This window comes from Colius striatus, chromosome 3 (genome assembly GCF_028858725.1).
Source record: "Colius striatus isolate bColStr4 chromosome 3, bColStr4.1.hap1, whole genome shotgun sequence".
NCBI classification, from domain to species: domain Eukaryota; kingdom Metazoa; phylum Chordata; class Aves; order Coliiformes; family Coliidae; genus Colius; species Colius striatus.
Window position 1 is genome coordinate 60,979,138 of NC_084761.1, and position 25,726 is coordinate 61,004,863.

At 36.5% G+C, this 25,726-nt stretch overlaps 1 protein-coding gene across 1 annotated transcript in view; it reads right to left on the reverse strand.

The window, feature by feature from the left end:
* Nucleotides 1–25,726, reverse strand: part of GPM6A (glycoprotein M6A) — a 42,388-nt gene that overhangs the window by 2,746 nt on the left and 13,916 nt on the right. Inside the window, exons 3-6 of the mRNA XM_061993201.1 lie at nt 24,489–24,645; nt 4,987–5,140; nt 2,744–2,820; nt 1,429–1,494 (exon numbers count right to left, since the gene is read on the reverse strand). Of these exons, the coding sequence (XP_061849185.1) occupies nt 1,429–1,494; nt 2,744–2,820; nt 4,987–5,140; nt 24,489–24,645 (454 nt within the window). The remainder of the gene's footprint in view (nt 1–1,428; nt 1,495–2,743; nt 2,821–4,986; nt 5,141–24,488; nt 24,646–25,726) is intronic.

Sequence of the window (25,726 nt, forward strand, 5' to 3'; positions counted from 1 at the left end):
AAACAGTGTTATCATGTCTGCTCTGTGCAGTCACAGGATCCAATCAAAAGCATACATGGGTATGGATAACCTATCAAAAATATGTGAATAAATGTAAACCCTCAAAGTGAATTCCTAGTGGATTTGTGTTTGGTGTAACACATCTACGCCATCTTTGCTATGGTACTGTGAACTATGAAGGGTTTTTATAAAGCTTCATTGAATGTGTCTCATATTTAAACTACATGGCTCAAAGTACCTAATTTACTTTCATTGAAGATGTGTTTGTTTTCACTGAAAATCTTTTGATGACTATTTCTGATTTTAAACTCTTCTTTGAAATGCATAACTGTTATCTCAACAAATTAGCACTTGAAAGTTGCTTCTGAATATACATCAAAACAATGCACTGCAAAACTAAAGGTCTCTCAGATATTCTTTATTAAAATTAATATAAATATTAAAATAATTACTTATTTGGTCACCATTTTTCAACTGGAAGCAGAAATATCTCAGTTCAGAAAAGCAATTAAATTATTAGCATAAATTATTCTTTATGGTCTTGAAACAAAAATTACACTGAAAATATACTTTTTTCATCTAGATATCTGCTGTGTTGATAGGGCATCAAACAATCCTGAAAAAATGGCAAAGAACAAAAAGAAAATCACTAATGTAACAGGAATACTAGCTTCATTGAATATTCTCTGATTGTCCTTTTGTTGTATATATAACTTTAAGAAAAATGAAAAATTACTAGGAGCTGTGATAACAGTAATAACTGCTACTAACACTTTTCTTATGAAACACATCAGTACCAAGTAATAGTAATTTTTAATTTCCCATTCCAGTGTGTATTCTTCAAATCTACACTGGTACAGAATCCCCATTCTAAAAATATTTTTATGTTTAAGCAAACAGCAGATAAGAAGCAGAATCGCAGGGCTCTAGCTCATACACTTTTCTCAGTGGACCACTCTCATTGGCAAAATGTCATCAGATTCAAAGGAATCTTCATTACAAGGAAAGGTAAAAAATAGTCCCGACAGAAAAACTTATGTATTACCATGTATGAATAGATCTGACAAAATGAGTCTGGTCCTAAAACAGCAGCATAGCAAGCCTGTTAACACCAGAAACACATAGATCATAAAGGTATATTAATGTGGTTATGAGATAGACACAAGGGTTCAGATACTTGTCTGAACACAGTAAGAGGAAAGTAAAATTCTTAAAATGTATTTGAAGATTTTTTTAAATTGAAAAAAGTACTCATGATCAACAATTCTATTTCAATCAACACATTAAAAGAGAGAATACTGAAATACAGAATTATATTTTAGTTATAGCATTAAATGATAGTACGGAAATTGAAAAACTGATAGTAAGTTACCATAATGTATTAGCATTTCAGATGATGACAGAAGTACAGAGTGTTGGGTAGCTTACCATAGCAATGACTGCTGCTCCAGCTCCAGCAAGTGCCACAATGAACAAATGGAATGTCATGTTTAGCTGCAAAGGGGAACAAAGAAAGACACTTTCATGATGGTACACTTCACAGAAACTAAACAAAAAGTCAGAATAGTATAGAGCAAATAATTAGTTTCCCATCTATAGAAAGTGCCACTCTTATAGACATAAATGGTTGCTAACACTTTTTCCAAAAGATTGGCATCAGTATATGGCATAGTGCTTGTGCTTGCTACAATATTCATATCAGGGATAAAGTATAATTATATTTTAAAATATTGTATTTAAATAATAAAATATTAAGACAACTGAGTATTTAAAAATAAACAGCTTTTTTTTTTTTTTTTTTAATTACAATACTACCTTACCAGATCTACAAGTATTTTGTTCTGGTTTCTTCAGTGGCAGAGACAACCTAAGAAAGCCATTTCCCTTCATCAGCTGTAGCTTTCTATCCTCGCGTATTACTTTACTTCCCTCTGAAATTTTCCAGTAAAATTGTTCATAGCAATATAGTAATAACCAGGTTACTTAAATAAATCAAGTTAACTTCCTTCTTCTCCCTGTCCCACAGCAAATGATCACATTTGTTTATAATATCAACGATCTGGTTTACACAGCAGCTGATGAGAATTGACTGCCCAGGAAGGGATGTATTTTCTTAGGTGGCGTTTGACATAATGGCAGGTTGTGTACCTTCACTCTAAGATCTGTAAAAAATTTTGCAAAACACCCCTGACTTCAGAGGGATCATTTTTTTTTTTTTTTTTTTTTTTTTACAGAAATGTAATTTTGCTTCTTCTATCTTCATGCCTGATCACTTAAAAACAAAACCAGAAACCTCAGCTGCACTGGAATATGTTGCCCTGTTCTCCTAGCACAAAGAAAAATATACTAAAAGTTATTATCCTAACACACTGCCAGATTTGATCAAATCTATTTCAAATCTTTCCTGTCACAACAGTAATCATAAGATCTTTAAACAATGATTCATTATATAGACCCACTCATTTGTGCAGCAGGTGCATTAGTTTTCAAAAACATCTCAGTAAAAATATACATGCTAATACAAGCGTATTCAGAAAACAAATGGCTGGAGAAATTACATGGACTAAATTTGGTGTGTTAAAAGACTAGGAAAACTACTTCTGAACTGTATTTTCCACTGGGATTTTATTTCATCCCCATAGCTAGAATTAGAATATTAAGAGTAATACTAAAACACTGAACAGTTACGTCTTACTATAACATACGCTGTGCATTTTCCAAAATTATCACCACATTTATTCACCTCATTAGAGTCACACATCTTGATGAAACTTTCAGATGAGGTGCAAACCTTCTTTTCCTCTCCAATAGTTACAATACCTGGAGGAGAATAAATAATCACAGTATTTAGTATTCCTAGTACTTAGCACTTTATTTCGTATGATTCAGAAAAGCAAAGAAACAAAAATTTTTGGCTGCTCTGCAGAACTTTTTTTAAGTACAAAACCAGGTGTTTTTTGATGATCAAGGGACTGAAGCACCTCCTATATGAGGACACGCTGAGAGAGTTACTCTTGTTTAGCTTAGAGAAGAGTAGGCTCTAGGGACACCTTATAGCACCCTTTCAGGGCCTACAGGAAAGATGAGGAGGGACTCTTTATTAGAGTGTGTAGCAATGGGATGAGAGGTAATGGCTTTAGACTAAAAGATGGTTGATTTAGATTAGCTATGAGGAAGAAATTCTTTACTGTGAAGATGGTCAGGCACTGGAACAGGTTGCTCAGAGAAGCTGTGGATTTCTCATCCTTGGCAATGTTCAAGGCCAGGTTGCACATGGCTTTGAGCAACCTGATCTAGTGAAAGGTAGCCCTGCCCATGGAAGGAGGGTTGGAACTAGATGAACTTTAGGGTTCCTTACAACCCAGAATGTTTGATTATTCTATGATAATTTCAATCATCACAAAACGAACGTCTCCCAAAAGGCCCTAGTAGAAAAAATGCAAGTAATAACTTTTCAGCCATTGTTGAAAATATCTTCATTCCAGATTTTGATCAGTACAATAATCAAAACACCAGAAAAATATTTGCAACCAATACATACACTTACCATGTTGTTCATAAACTTTCTCTTTCCTCATGTGGAGAAACGTGCTGTGTATTTTTTTCAGACATGTTGATCTAGTACAACACTTCTTTCACAAGTTATAAAAAACTGTTACCCAAACACATGCTTTACTGTAATAATAGCTTCTCTATCAACAAGAATAACTAGAGTCTGTTGCACTACTTCTTTTAGCTAATGTGTGCATATTAAATCAAAGACTGGCTTGGAGAAAATGGCTGTTAACTAGTTTATCATAAAAAATGGTGGTTCTTTTATTATTAAACAGTGTTTTTAATACTGAATTTATAGGGAATAGACACCTTCAGGGAATATACATTTTATATGTTAGTGTTCTATGCACATTTTACTTAAAATTAATTTTAAGAATAGGCAAAAATATCAGGAAAATAAAAGATCATAGAAAGAAGAATTAGTACTCTTGTTGAGATCTTTCTCAACACAAAAATCACACTGGGATGGCGAGAGAGGGGATGAGGAAAAAATCAGCAATTGAAAAATCCCTATTTATTTCCTCTTGTGAAAACAGTGGTGTGATTTTTTTTCATGTAGGCAAAATGTTTAATGTTAACCAAATTGTTTCATTTCCAAAAAACAAATCATTTTTTATATCTTGAAATAACATTTAAAAATATACTGCAATTTTATATTAGTCCAAGGCAACAAAAAAAAAAAAAAAAGACTCGGAGTTGTCTAATGAGAACATGGTTCTCAAATCTCTGTAGGTTGGGAAACCAAGGCCAGAACATCTAGATTCAAATTGGTCTTGTGGCAGGAAGGAATTAAATTACCATCATTTACACAAGAATCCTCAGAATTTTTAGGATTCTAAACTCCCTTTTGTCCAAATTTCTCATCCCTTGAAAACATACATATGTATGTATTCCCAGTTTATTCTGTCCTCCATAGTTCAGGATCTAGCCTCACTCTTTTTGTCTCCACCAGGCTCTTTAGAGTGTTACCATTTGTATTATTGCTTTTCATTAAAATTATTGCAAGCAATGAATCTTGTCCTGTCCCAATTCATCTATAGATCTGTAGAGACAGATGATCACCTAGGATCTCAGATCTCCAAAGCAGTGTCCTACCTACCGTAAGATTAAAGACTTATTCTCTGTATAAATAACTAATGAAGCATTTTAGGCAAATTCCAGAAATTCCAAAAGAAGAGACTAAACAGAACCTCCAAGTCAAATTTTCAGTACTTTGGAAGATGGACAATGTAGATTCAATTTTGTCAGGCTTGGAAATACAGAGCATCTCTAATATACAGCCTTGACTAGTAGCTAAAAGGATAGGAATAGATGCTCAACAATTACTTAAGAAACACTGAAATAGTTCATTTCAGATAAACAGAAGGAAAACAAAGTGATGTTTTCTTTTGCAGAATCTTGCTTTATATTTAGTGCAATTCATTCACGTACCATACTGGCGAAGATCCAAGCAGAGATTAGCTCCATCCACTACAGTGGCATTTCGGCAAATCGTCCACAGATTGAAGTACGTGTAAACAGGCAGAGAAGTAAAAGCTGTAACACCCAGCCAGGCCAACATAAAGATGTATGTCAGCATAATAAACTGCAGTAAAAGAAGGGAGAAGAAAATCAATTGTAAGTCAGAACTTGAATGATACTTGCAAAAAAAAAAAAATAAAGGAACCACAGAAAAGTAACAAATGCATTTCTGACTATTTTTTTCCCTTATTTAAATTACAGTTTTGGTCTGATAATCATTTCATGGTCAGGTCAAAGGGAGTGATGGAGCACTAAAATGATGTTTCTGAAGAACAAGCAGTTCCGAAGTGCAAGCATACTCCACATTTCTGTCACTAGGCCTATGATTGATGCAAAACACCACCTCTGAAGTACAGACAGCTGCATGCTTTGTGAAGCATCTCTCTCTCTCTCTCTCTCTCCGATCACCATTACTCCCTAGTTATGAGAAAAGGCCATGTGGTTGTTCTTTCCACCATAATCATTATGCAAAAAATTAGAATGAAATACTATAGACTTTGCTTGTTTTTGCTTTTAAAATACGGGTCTTAATAGAAATGAGTCACTACTTACAGCTGTCACAGAATCTCACTGGCAAATCCATTCTGCCTTGGATCAATGAGTCAATGTATTTGTCATTTTGTGTATAATAAATAGTGTATTTAGACATATTTGGAGTCTACATACAAGAAAAATCATAATTCAGAACAAACTAGGATGCTTACCTCTGTTAATAAGAAACATATTGAATTACATGTTTTGCAACATGTATTCTCTAAAGGCTACACATTTTGTTTTTTAGCCATGAGCCTCAAGAGTATAGTAATCTGCTTGTAGGAAGCATTGACTAGATGATCTCTAAAGGTCCCTTCTAACCCCTACCATTCTACCATTCTGTGATTAAACTCTACTTGTCTTTAGGGCCATTACGCTGGCATATCCAGCTTCTGTAAATGTGTAAATATGCTACATTACTGCTCTGCTGCTATCCTAAGACAACTAGCAGGCACATTCTTCAATAGCAAGCTACCTTTTCCTTTTATGCTGTGAAAGGATATGAAGATGCTACATGGTTAAATGTGGAAGACAAGTCAGCCTCTGAATGCTGAATACAACAAGCCTGAAGATTTGATGGCTTCATAAATGCTGATGAATCTAAACACATTACTGAGACAAATACTATGGCACAGTAACATTTTTGTAGTTGCTTAGCACAGGAAAATGTTGAGTCCGAGAACAAGAAATAAGTTTGAAAGATGAGTAAATCATTCAGGAATCTGCTTAAAACTAAACTGCAGAAAGTAAATAAGGGGAAAATGAAAGACACTTTCCAGCTCTTTTTTAATATAAGATCCCACACATCATGTCATAAATGAAAAACTGTAATGTAAATATATGTATAAATGTAAATATAAATTTTATTTATGGAAGTCAAATAAGGTCAGATTCAAAAGGGTTTTAAGTGGTGGAAAAAGGTTATTAGAGAGCTGGCTTGTCCATGTGGATCCAATCAGGATAAGCAGTTCAAAAATACCCCACAGTTTTGAATCTTAGGTGAGGTAGATATGGGGTGGACATTATCAAGCAATATTAGAGAGATTTTAATTTGATTTACTTTAGCTAACTTCCAAAGAATATCACATAAAAGCCATTTTAATTCCAGGGAAGTGTATTTACACAGGTGTTTAATGTAGTTTAAATAATTCAGTTTAAAATTCAATCCAGATTAATTTTCTTGATTGTCCCTAGGTATGTGAGTCTTTCGGGAGTTTGAAATGGTGGAGAATTTAGAGCACTAAAAATAATTTTCAGACAGATGCAGGAAAGTAAAAGATAAAGTGGAACAGAGGATAGAAGTATTCTCTTTAATACTTTGGTTATCAGCTTTACATCATAGAGTTTTAAAGGAGAAGTGATTTGTCTAATTTATGTTTTTGAAAGATATTTGAAAATGTATTCATGCATATATTGGCTGACTTCCTTTCCATTTTTTCCCAAAAGTACACTTACTACAAAAACAATAGATAAAATAGAGAAAGTGATAGCGAAGTCTATAATAAATATACACCCCTGAATGCTAGAGTAGACTTTTGTGTTTGACAGTTGATTTATATGGTGGAAATTCTATTCCATCTATCGCAGAGAAAATAGTCAATACAATTAAATACTATTCTGCACATACTTCTATTTATTTTTAATTATTCCTCCTTTATTGTCTTTCTTTTACCTCTCCATATTAAAATGTTCAAGCTAATGAGACAACATCTGGTTCAGCCCTAGGCATTCATTTACAAATAATTACTTGGAAAATTAGTTGGAAATGTAGATTCACTTCAGGGCTACAAACTTCCAGCTAAAATGTTGGTTTTGATCTTAATCTATTATCAACCTAAAAAATTGTACTGAATTTTTCTAAAGCAGGAGCAAGATATATAAAGTAAACTCTCTGTATGTTCTAAGATCAGCTTTTAAATTCTCAGTTTCTAGAAGAATTTTAGAGGTAAAACTAGCCTCCTAGCTTATATCCCATAAGTTTGCCAAAATTAGGTAAATTTGAGGTACTGTTTTTGAGCCTCCTTCTAGAATTTCTGAACTAAATAATAACCAATAAATTTGGTAAATCTCAGTGTAGTCCGTGCATAATACAAAACAATGCTGTAGCAAAGAGGAAAAAAACCAGAGCTGATTATTCTTTAAAAAAATCTGCCTTGAGCATTGGATTGCATAAAAGCAAGAGAAATCAGTCAGGTGATGGCTGCTGGGAGTCACAAAAGCTGCCTTAGAGTGAATTGCTTGAATGTTTATGGAAGGAATTCTCTTTTAAAAATATGAATTTATTTGAGTATCTAAGAAAAAGTGAAAAAAAATACTTATTTCATTTTAGAAATATATTTTAGAAAAGGAAAAACTTCGATTTTCCTCTTTCAGTCACTTTTGACTGAAGTGCCAGTGACTAATGATATGTCCAAAATCATGTCATAACACCAAAAAGACAAAGTAAAATAGAGAGATTTCCTTTGTTTTTTTGCAAGAGTAAATATAATTAAAAGTTTCACCTTAAATCACTTGGTAGTTATGACTTATCCCTGGGAGATGCTAACACTGAAACAAATCCCAAAAATAAGCATTAATACTCTTTCTGTTGCAGGGGCATTACGAAGCAAAAATTTGAACTTCCACATGTTACTAGTTTCTAGCAATAGGAGATGTTAGTTTCTAAATTCCTGTTACAATGACATGAAATTGTGATTTATTTAGTTTTTTAACTGCAGGTGAAGGACTGTAAGGATTCTTTAAGATAACTTTCTCTGTTATTACAATATTCCCTCTTCGCTCTAGAGACCTTACAAGAAATGGTTAAGGAACCTGTTCACTCCAGAAATTAAATTCAGAACTCAGTTTCCTGAGATTCAAAGGGATCTTTCTCTTTTGAAGTAGCATTCTGCTACGTGACAAGCCAAAGATTTATGAAATAACAGTATAGCATCTTAAAGAGCTATCACAGTTTGTTCTTTAGTATGTTATGTATTGCGTTGGTAGTGAAAATTGCTTTCTCTGATCAATGCAATTTTCACTTTAAGATGCAAAACATATAAACACAAAACAAACTGGAAGTGATAGTGAATCATCTACCAAATCATGAAGATAAAAGTTTAGTAATTGATATTCAGGTCACATTGAGAAAGAATAGTTAAACTAGATAATTATTTGAACAAGTTAAATCTTTAACTTTATAGTGGTTAACTTCTCCTACCAACAGGATGGCTGATAAAACCCTTTTGACACAATTTATAAAGTTTTCTTTGCCAGCAATGGCTTTCCTGAATTATAAATTATTAAAGTAAACAGAATATCAACACTTCTGGAAAGTTATTTTAAAATAAAATCTGTTGTACAAATCATTGTTTGGAGGTGGAAGTTTCAGAACATGTTCTGAAATGCTATAAATACAACACAAGAGCTTTCATGATCATAGCTAGTTGAAATTCTGTTTCCACTGAAAACATTACTCAAATCCTATCTATTTTAATAAGATAAAGATTTAGGTTATTTCTTTCTTTTTAAAATTTATGAGGACTGGTCCTGTGAAAAGCACATCTATTAAATTTCAAGCACTGTTCTTGGTTTAGTTTTTTTATAAATATTTTAATACCCCCGAAGACACATTGTATGGTCGCTGTAGCGACCCTAGGGAAGAAGACAGTGAAGTCGTATCTAAAAGGTACTGTTTCTACAGAGATGGATTGAAATGGAAAAAAACCTCCAGTTGTTTTATTGTACAAGGACACTGTCGCTTACTACAGGGGGAAAAAAAAAAAAAAACAAACAAAGAAACACAACAATAAATTCAGAATTTCCTGAATAAAACTTAATCCCAGAAACCCCATGTTGCCATATAATTTTATCTATGTTCCAATTTCTCATATGCACTATATATTCTCTGTGATAGTGTTTATGGCCTTCGGAAAAGGAATGAAAGCACTTGTTCTGATATACTGGTTGTTATTGGCTTATGGTATGGTTATATCACTCTGTATGGAGCTAGGCCAATACTTGTACATGACTTGGTTGGCATTTCTGCAACTTGGACATTTATTTTCAAAATGTAGTGACAGCAATGACACTCAGCTCATGGGAAAAATGGAGGGATGTAGTTTTTTCCATTTTTTCCATCCTCCCTTACTCATTCAAGTTAACTGCAATAGCTTTTGACAATTCAGAATGCACTTGGGATGTCCCAGACATTGTGGTTTTATTGCTCTGTCCTCTAGGTAGGGTGTTTTTCTTGGGTAGAGTTGCAAAATTTGTTTTTCAGACTGTTATGAGGTTGGGCAGCTATGGAGGGATTGATATACAGAAGAAGATGAACAGGTATTGGAAGAGTTTTTTACTTGTACAGATTAGGAATGCCACCCTAGCAACAACTGTGGCTATTCAAACTGAGGCAACTAATACTGTTGCTGTCCTAACTCCAACAGCAGACACGGATCCTGAATCAGAGGATCAATCTGTGCCAGTGTCAGTTGCTCCTGTCCAGAAAAAGAAACACATAAAAAAATCAGTTCGCCTTGTGAGGGATGAGGATGAACCAGTGTCATCACGGGAGCGGGAGGAAGAGTCAGAGCCAGAGCCAGAGATAATCACCCAATCCTTGTCCTTGAGTGAACTGCAAGAAGTGCGAAAAGATTACAGCTGCCACCCAAGCAAGCACCTTGTCGCCTGGCTGCTCCGATGCTGGGAGAATGGGGCCCACAGCTTGGACTTGGAGGGCAGGGAAGCCAGGCAGCTGGGCTCTCTGTCCCGGGATGGCGGCATTGACAAGGCGATTGGAAGGAAGACAGAAGTCCTCAGCCTCTGGAGAAGACTTTTGTCTGGTGTGAGAGAAAGATACCCCTTCAAAGAAGATATCATATGCCACCCAGGCAAGTGGACCACAATGGACAAAGGTATCCAGTATCTGAGGGAGTTAGCTGTGCGGGAAATGATTTATAATGAGCAGTTACCAACAGACCCAGATGAGGTCCAGTGCACACAGTCTATGTGGCGAAGATTTCTGCAAAGTGCACCATCATCTTATGCTAATTCATTGGCAGCCATCTTCTGGAAAGGAGAGGGGAAAACAGTGGGGGAAATGAGTGTTCAACTTCGGCAATATGAAGAAAGTCTATCTTCCTCCCTACAGGCTGTTGTCTCGGCTGTAGATAAAATGTCAAAAGAGTTCCACCAATTCAAAGAAGATATGTCCCGCACTCCACCTGCCCGAGTCCATCAGCTATTAGTAGATGTCCCTCTGTTCAAGAGAGGGAATATAGAGGGCAGACACCACGAGGTGCTTTGTGGTCTTACCTGCAGGACCAGGGAGAGAACATGAACAAGTGGCATGGCCAACCTACTTCGGCCTTAAGGGTATGGGCACGGCAGTTACGGGGAAAAACCTCTACAAGAAGCAATTTCTCCTGGAAAGATGCTGCTCCAGTTTCCAGTGAGCAACTCCCTAGACAGAATAGAAGTGTTGAGCTCTATTCTAGTCCCCTTGAGGGGACTTCTAGCTCTTTCTACAAAAAGTATCCAATGACTGCCATGGCCAGTACTAGGGAGGCCCTGCCTCCAGCCAGGTGGAGGAGAGGGACAACTGAGTTTATTGGACAGTGTGGATCCGATGGCCTGGCACATCAAACCCACAAGAGTACAAGGCTTTAGTGGATACTGGACCACAATGCACTCTGATGCCATCAAGTTGTAAAGGGACAGAATCTGTTTGTATTTCTGGAGTGACAGGAGTATCTCAACAGCTAACCTTGTTAGAAGCTGAAGTGAGTTTAACTGTGGATGAGTGGCACAAACACCCCATTGTAACAGGCCCAGAAGCTCTGTGTATCCTGGACATAGACTACCTTAAGAGAGGGTATTTTAAGGACCCAAAAGGGTACCAGTGGGCCTTTGGTGTGGCTGCAGTGAATACAGAGGAAACTGAACAACTGTCCAGCATGCCCGGCCTCTCAGAGGACCCTTCTGTTGTGGGGTTGCTGATGGTCAAAGAACAACAGGTGCCAATTGCAAGCACAACAGTGCACTGGCGGCAATATCGCACCAGCAGAGATTCAGTGATTCCCATTCATAAGTTGATTCGCCAACTGGAGAGCCAAGGGGTGATCAGCAAAACTCACTCACCCAGTCCCATATGACCAGTGTGAAAGTCTAGTGGAGAGTGGAGACAGTGGACTATCGTGGCCTGAATGAAGTCACGCCACTGCTGAGCGCAGCTGTGCCGGACATGCTGGAACTCCAATATGAACTGGAGTCCAAGGCAGCCAAATGGTATGCCACCATTGATATTGCCAATGCATTCTTCTCAATTCCTTTGGCAGTAGAGTGCAGGTCCCAATTCGCTTTCACTTGGAGAGGGGTTCAGTGTACCTGGAATCGCCTGCTCCATGGGTGGAAATACAGCCCCACCATCTGCCATGGACTGATCCAGGCCACGCTGGAGAAGGGCGAGGCCCCAGAACACCTGCAATACATTGATGACATTGTTGTGTGGGGTGACTCAGCAGAGGAAGTTCTTGAGAAAGGGAAGAAGATAATTCAAATTCTTCTGAAGGTTGGTTTTGCCATTAAAGGAAGTAAGGTCAGAGGGCCTGCGCAGGAGATCCAGTTTTTAGGAATAAAATGGCAGGATGGACATCGCCATATCCCAATAGATGTGATCAACAAAATTGCAGCTATGTCTCCCTCAACTAGCAAAAAGGAAACACAAGCTTTCCTAGGGGTTGTGGGTTTTTGGAGAATGCATATTCCAAATTACAGTATGATTGTGCACCCTCTCTACCATGTAACATGGATGAAAAATTATTTTGAATGTGGTCCTGAACAGCAACAAAGTTTTGAACAGATTAAACAGGAGATTGTTCGTGTGATGGCGCGTGTGCCAGTCTGGACAGGACCAGATGTTAAAAATGTGCTCTACACTGCAGCTGGGGAGAATGGCCCTACTTGGAGTCTTTAGCAGAGAGCACCTGGGGAGACTCGAGGCTGATCCCTTGGATTCTGGAGTCGGGGATACAGAGGATCCGAGGCCTGATACACTCCAAATGAGAAGGAGATACTGGCAGCATATGAAGGGGTTCAAGCTACATCAGAAGTGATCGGCACAGAAACACAACTTCTCCTAGCACCCCGACTGCCAGTGCTGGGCTGGATGTTCAAAGTGAGGGCCTTCTCCACACATCATGCAACTGATGCTACATGGAGCAAGTGGATCACACTGATCACACAACAAGCTCATGTAGGAAATTCTAGCCGCCCTGGAATTCTGGAACTGATCACCAACTGGCCAGAGTGTGAAGACAGTGAAATATCACCAGAAAAGGAGGCAACCCATGCTGAAGAGGCCCCATCATACAAGGAACTTCCAGAAGATGAGAAGCGGTATGCCCTGTTCACCAATGGGTCCTGTCATCTTGTGGGGAAGCATCGGAGGTGGAAGGTAGCTGTGTGGAACCCCCTATGCAAAGTTTCAGAAGCTGCGGAAGGAGAGGGTGAATTGAGCCAGTTTGCAGAGGTAAAAGCCATCCAGTTGACTTTAGACATTGCTGAACGAGAAAACTGGCCAAGGCTTTATCTCTACACTGACTCGTGGATGGCGGCAAATGCTGTGTGGGGGTGGTTACAGCAATGGAGGCAAAACAACTGGCAATGACGGGGCAAACCCATCTGGGCTGCCCCAATATGGCAAGACATTGCTGCTCGGCTGGAGAAGCTAGTTGTGAAAGTGCACCATGTAGATGCCCATATATCTAAGAACAGGGCCACAGAAGAACACCTGCATAACCAACAAGTGGACAAGGCTGCAAAGATTGGAGCAGCTCAGATAGATTTGGACTGGCAACATAAGGGGGAGTTATTTTTAGCTTGGTGGGCCCATGACACCTCAGGTCATCAAGGCAGAGAGGCCACCTATAAATGGGCTCGTGATCGAGGGGTGGATTTAACCTTGGATGCCATTGCACAGGTTGTCCATGAGTGTGAGACGTGTGCTACAATCAAACAAGTCAAACGGTGGAAGCTCATATGGTATGGAGGACGATGGCAGAAATATAAATATGGAGAGGCCTGGCAGATTGATTACATCACACTGCCACAGACTCGCCAAGGCAAACGACATGTGCTCACAATGGTGGAGGCGACCACCGGCTGGTTGGAAATGTATCCTGTGGCTCATGCCACTGCCCAGAGCACCATCCAGGGCCTTGAAAAGAAAATCGTCTGGCAACATGGCACCCCAGAAAGAATTGAATTGGACAACAGGACACACTTCTGGAACAACCTCATAGATGCCTGGGCCAAAGCACATGGCATTGAATGGGTTTATCACATCCCCTATCATGCACCAGCCTTGGGCAAAATTGAACAACACAATGGACTATTGAAGACCACACTGAGAGCAATGGGGGATGGGACATTCAAACATTGGGACACAAATTTAGAAAAGGCTACCTGGCTAGTCAACTCCAGAGGATCTGTGAACAGAGCTGGCTCTGCCCAATCAGAACTTTTACATACTGTAGAAAGGGATAAAGTCCCTGTAGTGCATGTAAAAGATCAATTAGGAAAAGCAGTCTGGGTGAGTCCTACCTTGGGTAAAGGCAAACTCATTCATGGGATTGTTTTTGCTCAGGGACCTGGATACACTTGGTGGGTGATGTGCAAGGATGGGGAAATCAAGTGTGTACCTCAAGGAAATTTGATTCTGGGTGAGAATAGCCTGTGACATCATGCCCACTAGTTGGGGGCAGGGGCTTTGGGAGCGCGGGCTGGGCTGCCAGTCAGGAGCGGTCCCGTTGGGTCCCGGGTGGTGAGCAGCTGCGGCATGCACCATTCCTTTTGTATATCCCCTCTTTAACTGTTAAAACTGTTTTTTCCTGAACTTGTTTCTTCTTATTGTTGTTCTATTAAACCGCTCTTATTTCAATCTACGTGGGTTTTTCCCCTTTTTATCTGGTTCCCCTCCCCGCTCCGCCGGGAGGGGGAGGAGCGAGAAAGCACTCTCCTGGCTCTTGGTTCCCAGCTGGACAAAACCATGACAAGGAGGCACTTGACCTCTGCAGTGCATTGCATAGTCCTGGTTCTGTGCTCGTGTCCCATCAGAGCAAGGCCCTGTGTATAATTTGATGGTAACCCAGAAGCATGAACAGGAAGAACTTTTCAATTTCTTCTTGAATTGCTGTCTCTCTAACAACCTTAGCCACATTCAATTATCTATAGATTTTATTTCAATACAAATAAAAACTTAACTTTATCACTTTGCCTAGCTTTAAATTCATAAATGGTCTTTGTTTTTCAGGACTTCATCCTTAGTCTTGTCCATTTTTCCTAGTAGAAGTTCCTCTGAATTAGTGCTGCTGTCTCCTTTCCCTGTGTACATTCTGCATAAACACATTTACATACACTTTTAAAACTATTAATCACAATCACCACATATTTCCTCAAATGCTGACCTTTGTCTTGAAGAAGTTGAACTGATAGAGTTTGTAATTCTTTCTGCAGTTCACAATTAATCAGAAAGAAAAGTAATATATGTCTTCCTATGTGAGACCTATTGTTTACTTGCATTCAGTTTTCTATAACCCAAGGTTCTGCCTACCATCTTACATCTACATTGCAGACTCGGTAACCTTCTTTGATGAATAAACTTTTATCATAGATTACTGTAAATATTATCTATTTTGTTCCTGCTCATAATCTGTATTCTTACACTACAGGTGTTTATTTCTTTTTGCTTTTGAATGGTTCGTAATTTATCCAATAGAATTCTGCAATTTTTGCACTTTCAAAGAAGAATCTCCACATAAATACTTCCACATCCTCCCAATAGTTTTTGCAACAGCATCTGAAAGGTATAGTTCCTCATATCAAATACCAGAGAAAGTGGGAAACTTTTCCTCTGGAAAGGATATTAACATTGTAGAAGCTAAACTAGCTTTTAGTGTTTCATTAAAAATGTTGTCTAGTATCAGTGTCACAGTGTTTTCTATGCCTTTCAGCTCACAGATATGTCAATGTTTAATATTTTACAGATCATCCTTCAACACTCTAGCCAATCTCTCTTGGTATTCATACACCTCTGGTATATAATCTCTCTTGGTATTCATAAGCAGTCCACACTGTATAAAATCTAAATATGTTTCAAGACTGTACAGTAGCTCACAGCTAAATGGTCTTCTCTAACATTCTCATTTCTGTGCTAACTAGCACCTCCTACATTCATGTCTGATTTCTGAACAGAACTAAAAGATGAAGCAGAGATATTTCACCTTATCTCATTTTACATATAACACCACTGGAAGAAAGAGGCTGATGTTCAGATATTGCCACTAAATGCATCGTAAATCATAGAAAATACATGCTTACTAAGTTTTCTCTGCTTCATCTAAAATATCACTCTCATTGCTAACAATTACTTGTTGGACATTTATTGTTGCCTCTACAAAACATGTTAATCCTACCTCTCTCTCTGATGTATTATATTCCTAGGCATAGCTCCAAGAGTCTTGTTGAAACATGGATACATTTCATGCTATGCTATTACTGTCATTTGGATGATTCTTCTTGGATTGCATTCAAGTTAACTGCTTCAGGAGAGAAAAAAAAAACCCTAAAGAAGACAATATTGGTCCAAAATTCTCCTTCCACTGGGACAGACTTCTCAGGTTTGCCTAATTACAATTCATCCATATACGAAATACTATCTAACGTGACATTCCTTAGTTTTAAAATCTATTACCAGAAAATTAAATCCCTGAAATTTTAAAATTTGAAACATCCACTTTATGGAACTGAGGTTTTTTTTGGTTTTTTAAATAACAATTTTTCTCCTACAGACATTTTAAATGGATGAAAAACTGATTTTGACAAAATCACTCTTATTTTCTGCTTGTCATCTGCACATACATTTTTCTAAAATTTCCTTTAAATGTGTATTTCAAGGCTGAAATATTCAATGCATGATGTCTAATGCTTTGCAGCTATTTAGATTTCTATTAAAAAATTGTTTAGTTTCAGATTTATTCTGAATTGATTTATTAGTAACTGTTGGGCATAAGATTTCCAGAGCTGGATCAGAAATACAAAAAGAAAATTCTCTAACAGAATAATTTACGTTCTCCATAAAAATGCTATTATTTATGTTTTTGGTACTTTCTTATGAACCAAATACACCATTAATTTATTTTTTTTCTGAATCTTCTTTAACATGTTGATGGTTTTGTAGCATCATGATGCTTAAAGTTATTAGCATTAGTTATTTCAGATGGTCTTCAGGCAAGACTATCAGTTTTGTAATCCAACAGGCTTCTGAAGGCCTACAGGGAGCATTAGATTTTATCTGTTATTTGACAACAGCAAAATTTCCTTTCTAATTTTACAGTCTTCCAGATAGGAATTACTTTTTCTCAAAATGTACACATTTATATTTTCACATTCTAAATTTTTTCCTCTTCCTTTTGTTTTTCCTTTGATGGTATTTCTGATAATTTTAGGTATTCCCTGGGAATATAGCTAATCTATAGGGTTTCTATTTAAATATGATTATAGATAAATAATCTGTTTTTAAAACTGATATATAAAAATATATCTTCATTATATACTGCTTCATGAGTTCTTCAGACTGTGTTCAAGTAACATAAGTATTCAATTCAAAGACACAAATTATGAAAAGTAATCAGTTCTATCATGACTCACTCTCTGCCAATGTAAGATGGTCCTAGCAAATTTTCCAGGTATTTTGCTTTCAAATTATTGATAAGCTATTTATAAAAAACCTGATCCATACTCTAAGGCTTTTAAAAGATGATAAGTTTTCTATACATGGAAAAAGACAACATTCAGTCGGGAAGAAGACTGCATTGTGCAGATTGTTTACATTTTTCACATTTCCATGACTATGACTTCTGCTCAGGAAGTTGCACGATCTGTATTTGTGAACAAGACTGTGAAGCTTAAACAAGTAAGCAAAATATTATTGTTATAACTTCTCTAAACAGATGTGTCACTCAAAGTAAATGCTTGGCTGTCAAAAACAAGAATATGTTTTCTTTCCCAATTTATTCTTAATGGAGTTGAGAAGCCTGTGAAAGAATCAAGGAGTAAGGACCTTCTTCTCTCCTTCGGTGTCTTGACAAAGAGTGAAAGTCAATAACATGGCTTTTAATCAGACAAGGAATTCTAAACCTGTGACTTTAAATGTTAAAGCTCTTCAAGTGAAAGAAATATTGATAAAAATTATCTGATTTGCTAAGCCTGACGAGTTTAACCTGAAAGCTAACCATCATGTGTGAATAAAAGGATGCAAGAAGGGGATAAATTTACAAGTTTCCCTCCTTCTTTCTAGGAAAGAAATACTAAAAAACATTAACAGTTGTAACTATGAATTTAAAAGGCATCAATAAGAAGATGCATTTGATATGAAGAACTAAAAATTGTATATTCTTTCTGTGGATTTTGAGGGTAGTAACTTAAAGTGGGGGAACCAAAAAATAAGTAAGCTAGAAACCATTGGTAGTGGATAAGACATGGTAGTGATATCAGACATGTCTGATAATAAAGTCATGGATTTATGATAATGCCACTGACAGTCACAGATTTCAGTAACTATAAAATGAGTAAGATGTCTAGATACAGTGAAAAAGAACAAGGCAGCCAGAGGAGAACAAGGTTCAGGGAAAACTGATCATCTATTGAAGAATTCAAGTTAAGACTGGGAAGAAATACCTGAACCTGGGGGAAAAAAAGCTGTTAGCTTGACAATTTATGCTGGTTCATAATAGAAGAGTAAAGCCCATGGAGAAAGTGTAACAGCTGTCGCAGTAAAGCACACTTTGGAAATGCATGACAGTATATTTTCAGAAAAGAGTTTCATTTGAAAAACTACTTACTCACATGCAAAGGAAAATTTTACCCTCAATGTTAAAGACAATCTGAAGGAAAAATATTCTGTCCAGTTTATCACCAACAAGAAAAATTCCATCAGTGAGTAGCAAGACCAAGAAAAGCTTAGAAACTGCTAGAAAGGCATTTTACAATGTCTGGCACACTCCTCTTATTAAAGGAAGCAATGAACATTACAATTAACAAAAGGATAGTGTGTAAAACACATGGTAAGTAGTGTGAGGAGAGGAATGATCAGACAAAAGAATGATGTCATAAGTGTGGTATCCCTGAGTGAGAAAATGTGGAATTATAAAATAAAGAAAAACAAAATAACCTAGCCAGATTACAGAAATACAAGAGACTAAAAGTACAGTCAGCATCTAGAAATATATCTAATTACATAATTTCTGGGCTTACTCACTGCAAGTAAACTGTAAAAATATTACAAATAGAGAGGAAAAAGTAATACTTTGCATTCTTTTTCTCTTTAAGAAACCACATATACAAACAATGTTGTTGAAAGAGTAATTGGCATAAAGATGAGAGATTTTAGTTTCTTATACCCAGAGACAAGGTGACTTTCAGAAATCTATAAAATCATTAACATGTTTTATTTTATTTACTAACTCCATCAGTGTTTATATGGCAAATGTTATTCACCTTAAGTCTAATTAAAGGGGATAAGAATGATACATCCTACTAAAATTAGACAGTGTACTGAAATGCTTAATACAAATGACCAGACTTAATAGACTTGAGGGTTATTCTCCCTGAAGAAAATAAGGCAGTGACTTGCAGAAAAATTCTTCTCATCTAAGAAAGTCTTTTTAATACTCGCTCCCCTTTAACTACTGAAGGAGCATAGGCCTTTCTCTTGGTGACCTTAACAAGATTCCTAGTTAGGTGGGATACATCCATTTCCCTCTGAAATTAACTTTTCTATTACTTTCTGGGTGAATTGTTGCATTAATTCATGATTCTGCTTCTTAACTATGCAGTCTAAAATGTCAGACTACCATACAAATCTCACTACTCCCATTTGCTATGCCAGAATATGAAACTACTTACGGCATTTCATAGAATTATAGAATGGTAGAGGTTGGAAGGGACCTTTAGAGATCATCTAGTCCAACCCCCCTGCAGAAGCAGGTCCACCTAGATCAGGTCACATAGGAACGTGTCCAGGTGAGTCTTGAAGATCTCCAAGGAAGAGACTCCACACCCTCCCTGGGCAGCCTGTGCAAGGGCTTACTCATCCTCATAGTAAAATAGTTTTTTTCTTATGTTTAAATGCAACTTTTTGTGTTCCAGCTTCATCCCATTACCCTTTGTCCTGTTGCTAGCTACTATAGAAAAAAAAGGATGCCCCAACCTACTGACACCCACCATTTAGATATTTGTAAATATTAATGATATTCCCCCTCAGTCTCCTCTCCTCCAGACTAAACAGTTGCAATTCCTGCAGCCTTTCCTCACATGAAAGATGTTCCAGTCCCCTGATCATCTTGGTGGCCCTGCGCTGGACTCTCTCCAGCACTTCCCTGTCCCTCTTGAGCTGAGGAGCCCAGAACTGGACAGAGAACACCAGATGAGGCCTCACCAGGGCAGAGTAGAGGGGGAGAAGAACCTCCCTTGCCCTGCTGGCCACACTCTTCTTGATGCATCCCAGGATGCCATTGGCCTTCTTGGCCATGAGGGCACATTGCTGCCTCATGGTTAGCTTATTATCAATCAGGACTCCCAGGTCTCTCTCTGCAGAGCTGCTCTTCAGCAGTTCGACCCCCAGCCTGTACTGGTGCATGGGGCTGTTCCTTCCCAGATGCAGGACTCTGCACTTGTCCTTGTTGAACCTCATGAGGTTGCTCTCTGCACATTGCTGGCTCATGTTTAGTTTATTATCAACCAGGACTCTCAGGTCTCTCTCTGCAGAGCTGCTCCCCAGCAGGTCAATCCCCATTTGCTACTTAACATTTATGAAGAGAGGGTTCTGTTAGATACTTGCCTTAAGATTCGATTAAGGTATGCCATCTTGGAAAGGAGGTTCTTTACATCTCATCAATGAAGCAGTAGTGGTATGAAGCATTCTGCATTCCGCAGATAAAGGAGTACACAAGAAAAGCACTTCTTTCAGGCCAGCATTTTGCCACCAGAAAATCCAGATATGGTATCTGATTTTAAGAAATGAGAGCTTCATTTCTAGCATTCAGAAATGATGCATCTGTTCTGGGTGGGAAAGCCAACAGAGCCTGCACTGTGCTCTGTCCATAGCATTACACAAAGAATCAAATGTCAATACGAATAGTTTCACTGCCTCTAGAGTTACTGGTCTGTTAAGGCCAAGAAGTGACAAATTCACATCCCTTTCAAAACATATGCAAAACTTCCATGGTTGTTCTTGCAAAATAAAATCTGGAAATATTTTGGAAAGTTCAAGTTTTAGTTTAAGCATACAAGAAGCATGGGTCAAATAACTCACAGGTATTCAAGGAGCCAAAATAATTTTCAAATGTAGAAAAATACCTCTCATTCATTAAAATAAAAGATTCGTACACGTTAAATACACAGAAGATATATGAGTCAGTGTAACATAGAGCACAAAACATCTTTCTCTAGCCTTAACATGTTTCTTCTAAAAGGTAAGAAACAAAGAAATAAATACACAACTACCAGGGTGAAAACTTTATCCAATCTTTTCTGATGAAATAAAAATAATTGCTTTCCCATTTCATTGCATAAACTCTAAAATAGTAAAAATGTTAAGAAAAATGTGTAATTTGTTTTTCTTTCTTCATCTTTCTATTAACTTTGTTAGCAGACATTTTTATCAAGGTAAAAATTAGGCTTTCCATGATCAAGCTTGGTGAATAGAAAGAGGAAGAGTATTAAATATATAAGCTATTGGCTTCAGGCTTGTCTCCCATTCTTCATTAACCATGTTTCGGCACAGCTATATATAACTATGTCTTTAATTCTCAAAAAGCATGTTCAGACACTGAAAGATAATGAATACCCCTTGAATTTGACTGGCATTGTAATGCTGCTTTTGTTTTAATCTTCACAGTAAATTAATTCTGGAAACACTGCCAACAAGACTCCTCACTGTCGCTTTCATAGGCTCTCAGATCTGAGAGGATACGCTCCGCAGCAGCACTGGTATGAGTTGGATGCCAAGCCTCTTAATAGGCTTATTAATCAGATATACAATCACTGGAGAGGTTAGGTTGAGCTATTTGTTTTTCCATCACTTCAGGTGAAAAAAATTCCGTTTACTCATGTAGAACTAGAAATTGAGATAGAGTGAAGAAGGAAGGTCAGGAAGAGCACATAAAAAGTTGCTATAGATGCTAGCTTTCAGTATTCTTAAAAGAAAATAAAGAAAAAAAGGTGTTACTTTGCAGATTTCCAGTAGAAATATAGGTTCTCCATAAAAAATCAAAATGAGCTTTTCCTTTTTGAAACCTTTTGTTGAATTTTTACCTCCATTTTCCTAATAGGCTTAGGCATAGACATAATAAATACGTCCATACAAAATAGTAATGAGAAATAATTACTGACAATGGAAAAAGAGAAGGACTTAATTTTCAGATTTTAACATGCTAAACTGGTATTTAGAAAGATGTCAGAAATTTGATGTAAAATTGTGGTCACAAAAATATTTTTACAAAGATACTTTTGAATTGGAGCCATTTTAATTCTTCAAAACAACAAATACGCTGGTGTACATTTCTCTTGGTATTAAAATATTGCTAAAAAAATCAACTATTTAGTCTTTGACAGCTTAGATTTCAATATTTACAAAATTACTATTTGAAAATTTTCTTACATAAGAAATCTTTCTTGCAATATATATTACCTGCCAATCCTCTTCAATAGAATTATCTCATTTCCACAACTGCTGATAACAAAATTTATTACAGCAGATTTGCATAGCAATAGAACAATCTGGACTTGATGCACAAGGGTAATGATTAGGTTCAATTTACCTCTCCATTCATTTCTTTGTTGATATTAGAACATATTTCTGAATTAAGGAACTGAATAAATTATAAACATATCGCTATTTGACTGAATTATTTTCTAATTCCATTTTTTAATGTAAACTGTTATTGTCTATTAAAGTTTTAAATAAGATCATAAAAATAAACCTAGTTAAAAAGAATCTCAAAAGTTTTACTTGACAAAAATGATGTGTAGACTATTGTGCTCTCAAACTTGTATAGTATAAAAAAATAGCCAGAACAATAACCCAAAATAGCTCCAAACACTTGTGCAGAAATCTTAACAACATATCATCAGAATAAGACAAGGACTCAAATTGCAGATTCTTTTTTTCTTTTTCAGGGGAAAGAAAAAAAACCATTTACTAACTGCAAGAATAGTAACAACACTATTTAGCTCTAAATCAATGATAGCTGATTTTAATTATCATAAACAGAATACAGCTTTAACCTTAGCTATACACTGTATATCGACCCAAGTCTTCTTAAACTAAAATACAAACATTACAAATGACTGATGAGGAAAGTAAAATGCTGAAGGAATTAATTTCATGAATCATTAATAATAACAGTGCTATTAACTATAGAAAATATGCTTAACTTAATTTGTTTTAGACGTACTGCAGAATTACAGTTTATACTGCAAGGGCATTGAAATTGTGAGAGGATACAACATTACTCAGCTGTCATACTGAGGACAGACATAAGAGCTGTGAAGAAAAAATAATGTTCTGAAAAAATTGCTACTCTGTACAGAATTTGAACTAGTTTAGTAGCTTCTCATTGAATATGAATTACAGACTTCCTTCCAGGAGATGAAAGCAGTTTTGGTATAAGCAATGATTATTCTTTGTTTAAAGTGTTCCCAGTCTTTGTTTATATAGTTATTTAGAGACTTTTAAACAATTCTAAGTTGAAGTATCAAAATTGTACAATGACATTTGAAATGAACAAAAGAAATAAAGAGGAAAATCAGCATTACTGTGGAGCATGTTGCATCTATGTAGGGATGGCATACATGCAGTTTTCCCCAATTTCCAATGTGTAGATTATCTGTATTCAGTTTAACCTTAAAAGTGAAGCTATTCAAAATACTAGTTTTGATAGTCTTCAGTGGAATGGAAGATATTTTCTATATTATTTCCTATATTTGTTCCTTGTCTGTATTCCAGTTTAGTAATTGTTGATATCAGTAGTGGAATATAATGGTAAACTCTCCTCTGGATATTATTTTATATATCAGATATTTTAAATGCAGCATAGCATAAAGTGGACTTTAACACTGAGATCTACCTGGCTGTATTGAATAATTTCTTTTTCTTTCAGAAAGCATGATTTATTAATACTTATGGTGTTTGTAGAAATATCCAACCTCAAAAGCTAACAAGTGTCAAGTCCTCCTACCTTAGATTTAGAAGAGTCAAATACCAGAAAATGTAGTTACTTACCTGATAGCAACTGTTATTAAAAGTTATTTAAATAATCCCAGTCAGCAATTTAAGTCCCAGTACAAATCAGAATTTTTTGCCTCTAGGTTTTCTGGGGCTGTAAGTGAACGATCTCTTCAAACCAGAGATAAAGTAGGAGTAAATAATGGGATGTTTGCCATTTAAAAACCAAAACCAAACTTGTTTACAAGTCTATGTTTGTCCCAAACAGGAGCAGGCAAATTTATAAAATAATAGTGAAAATATTAATGACAAATATTTCTTGCCTAGTACAGCTGAAGGGATTACACAATTTTTGTCCTGTCCTAAACAGTTTATGTTGCTCAGAGAGTAAGCTTTCCCATTGGTGGAATGAACTGCTTCTAAATTGCAAGAGTTCTTGGTGACTAACCAGCATAAAGAACATTTCTAAAAATCTCTTCTCCTTTGCTATGATTTTTAACCACAAAACTGAAATATTAGAAAATATTAAAGAAACAAAAACAAACATCACAAGGCACAATACATATACAAGACATGTTGAGATTATCATAAGTACAAAGCTTTCTTAACCACTTACCCAGGCACTGACACATCTGCCGCAAGTGGTGATTTTGAAATCCCCATACAGATCCTTGATGGCACCAGTTGTAAAGAATCCCTCCACCATCAGCAAAATGCCATATACAAAGAATGCAGCTGCTACACCATATATCACATACTTGAAGATGTCAATCCTGTAGAGGAACAGCAAAAATTTTTTATCTGCATAAATATTTAAAGCTGACTCTGAAATTTCAGGGTGAGATAATCAGACCTACTAAGCCTCAAAGTTTCTACACTGGAATCAGCTTAAGTGCTGATGTGCTACAACGATAGCTGAAGCTGTGGACAGGGATGAACTTAAAATAGCATTGATATAAGAAACACTGGGCTAGTTAATGTAATAAAACATAGAAATAGATCTGTGTAGTTAAAACAGTACTTTTTTCAGAATAATTTCAAGGCCAGTTAATTTTCATTTTATTTTTGCTTTAACTAAAGTGGCAAAGAAAAAGAAAAGACAAAGGAAACAAGAATCTATCACATCTCCCGAGTAACACATTGTATGAAACACTTAGACTGAAGAAAAACTACTTTGTCATAATCTTCAATAAATCTTTCTACATGTACGAGTCGTCCTTAATTTGCAAATCCAATTTATGCTATCTTTTCCCTATTATCACTTTTCCATTTATTGTCCAATAGACAAAGTGCCTGACACAGATTAGTATTTATCAGGCAAGATCCTTAACTTCAAGCCAGAAACATATTATTATTACTAAAGTAACAAGGTTATATCATTTGGTATTCTTCTATCTTGGGGCTTTAAAAACATCATTTCCCAGACCCAAAACTCAAGAAATTAAAGGATGGTTTACAGCATAACATGCAGAGCCCTAAAAAGCTCCATTTATTACAAAGAAGATCACCTGGGTTGTTCTGTCAAGCACTGTCTAGAAGCTAAACAGAATTTCAAGGACAATCTGTCTCCTAAATGTTCTCTCATTACCAAGGTTTATCAGATGTTTCAAAGCACCTCTCCGCTCTTAGCATTTTTTCTAAATTTGGAAACATTCCTACTGATTATTGCCTTTCTTCAGCAGCTTTCAATGTTTCCTGCTTGGATGTGTCTAAAAAACTAGCTGCAGTAATGTTTCCAGCTTATCAACATGAAGTTGTGGAATTCTTTAGAAAATGTCAATATGCAGGTTTGAGAGTTTAGTAACATCCAGTCATATTGTCCAGGTCAAGATAGCATACTAAAAGAGTTCAAAA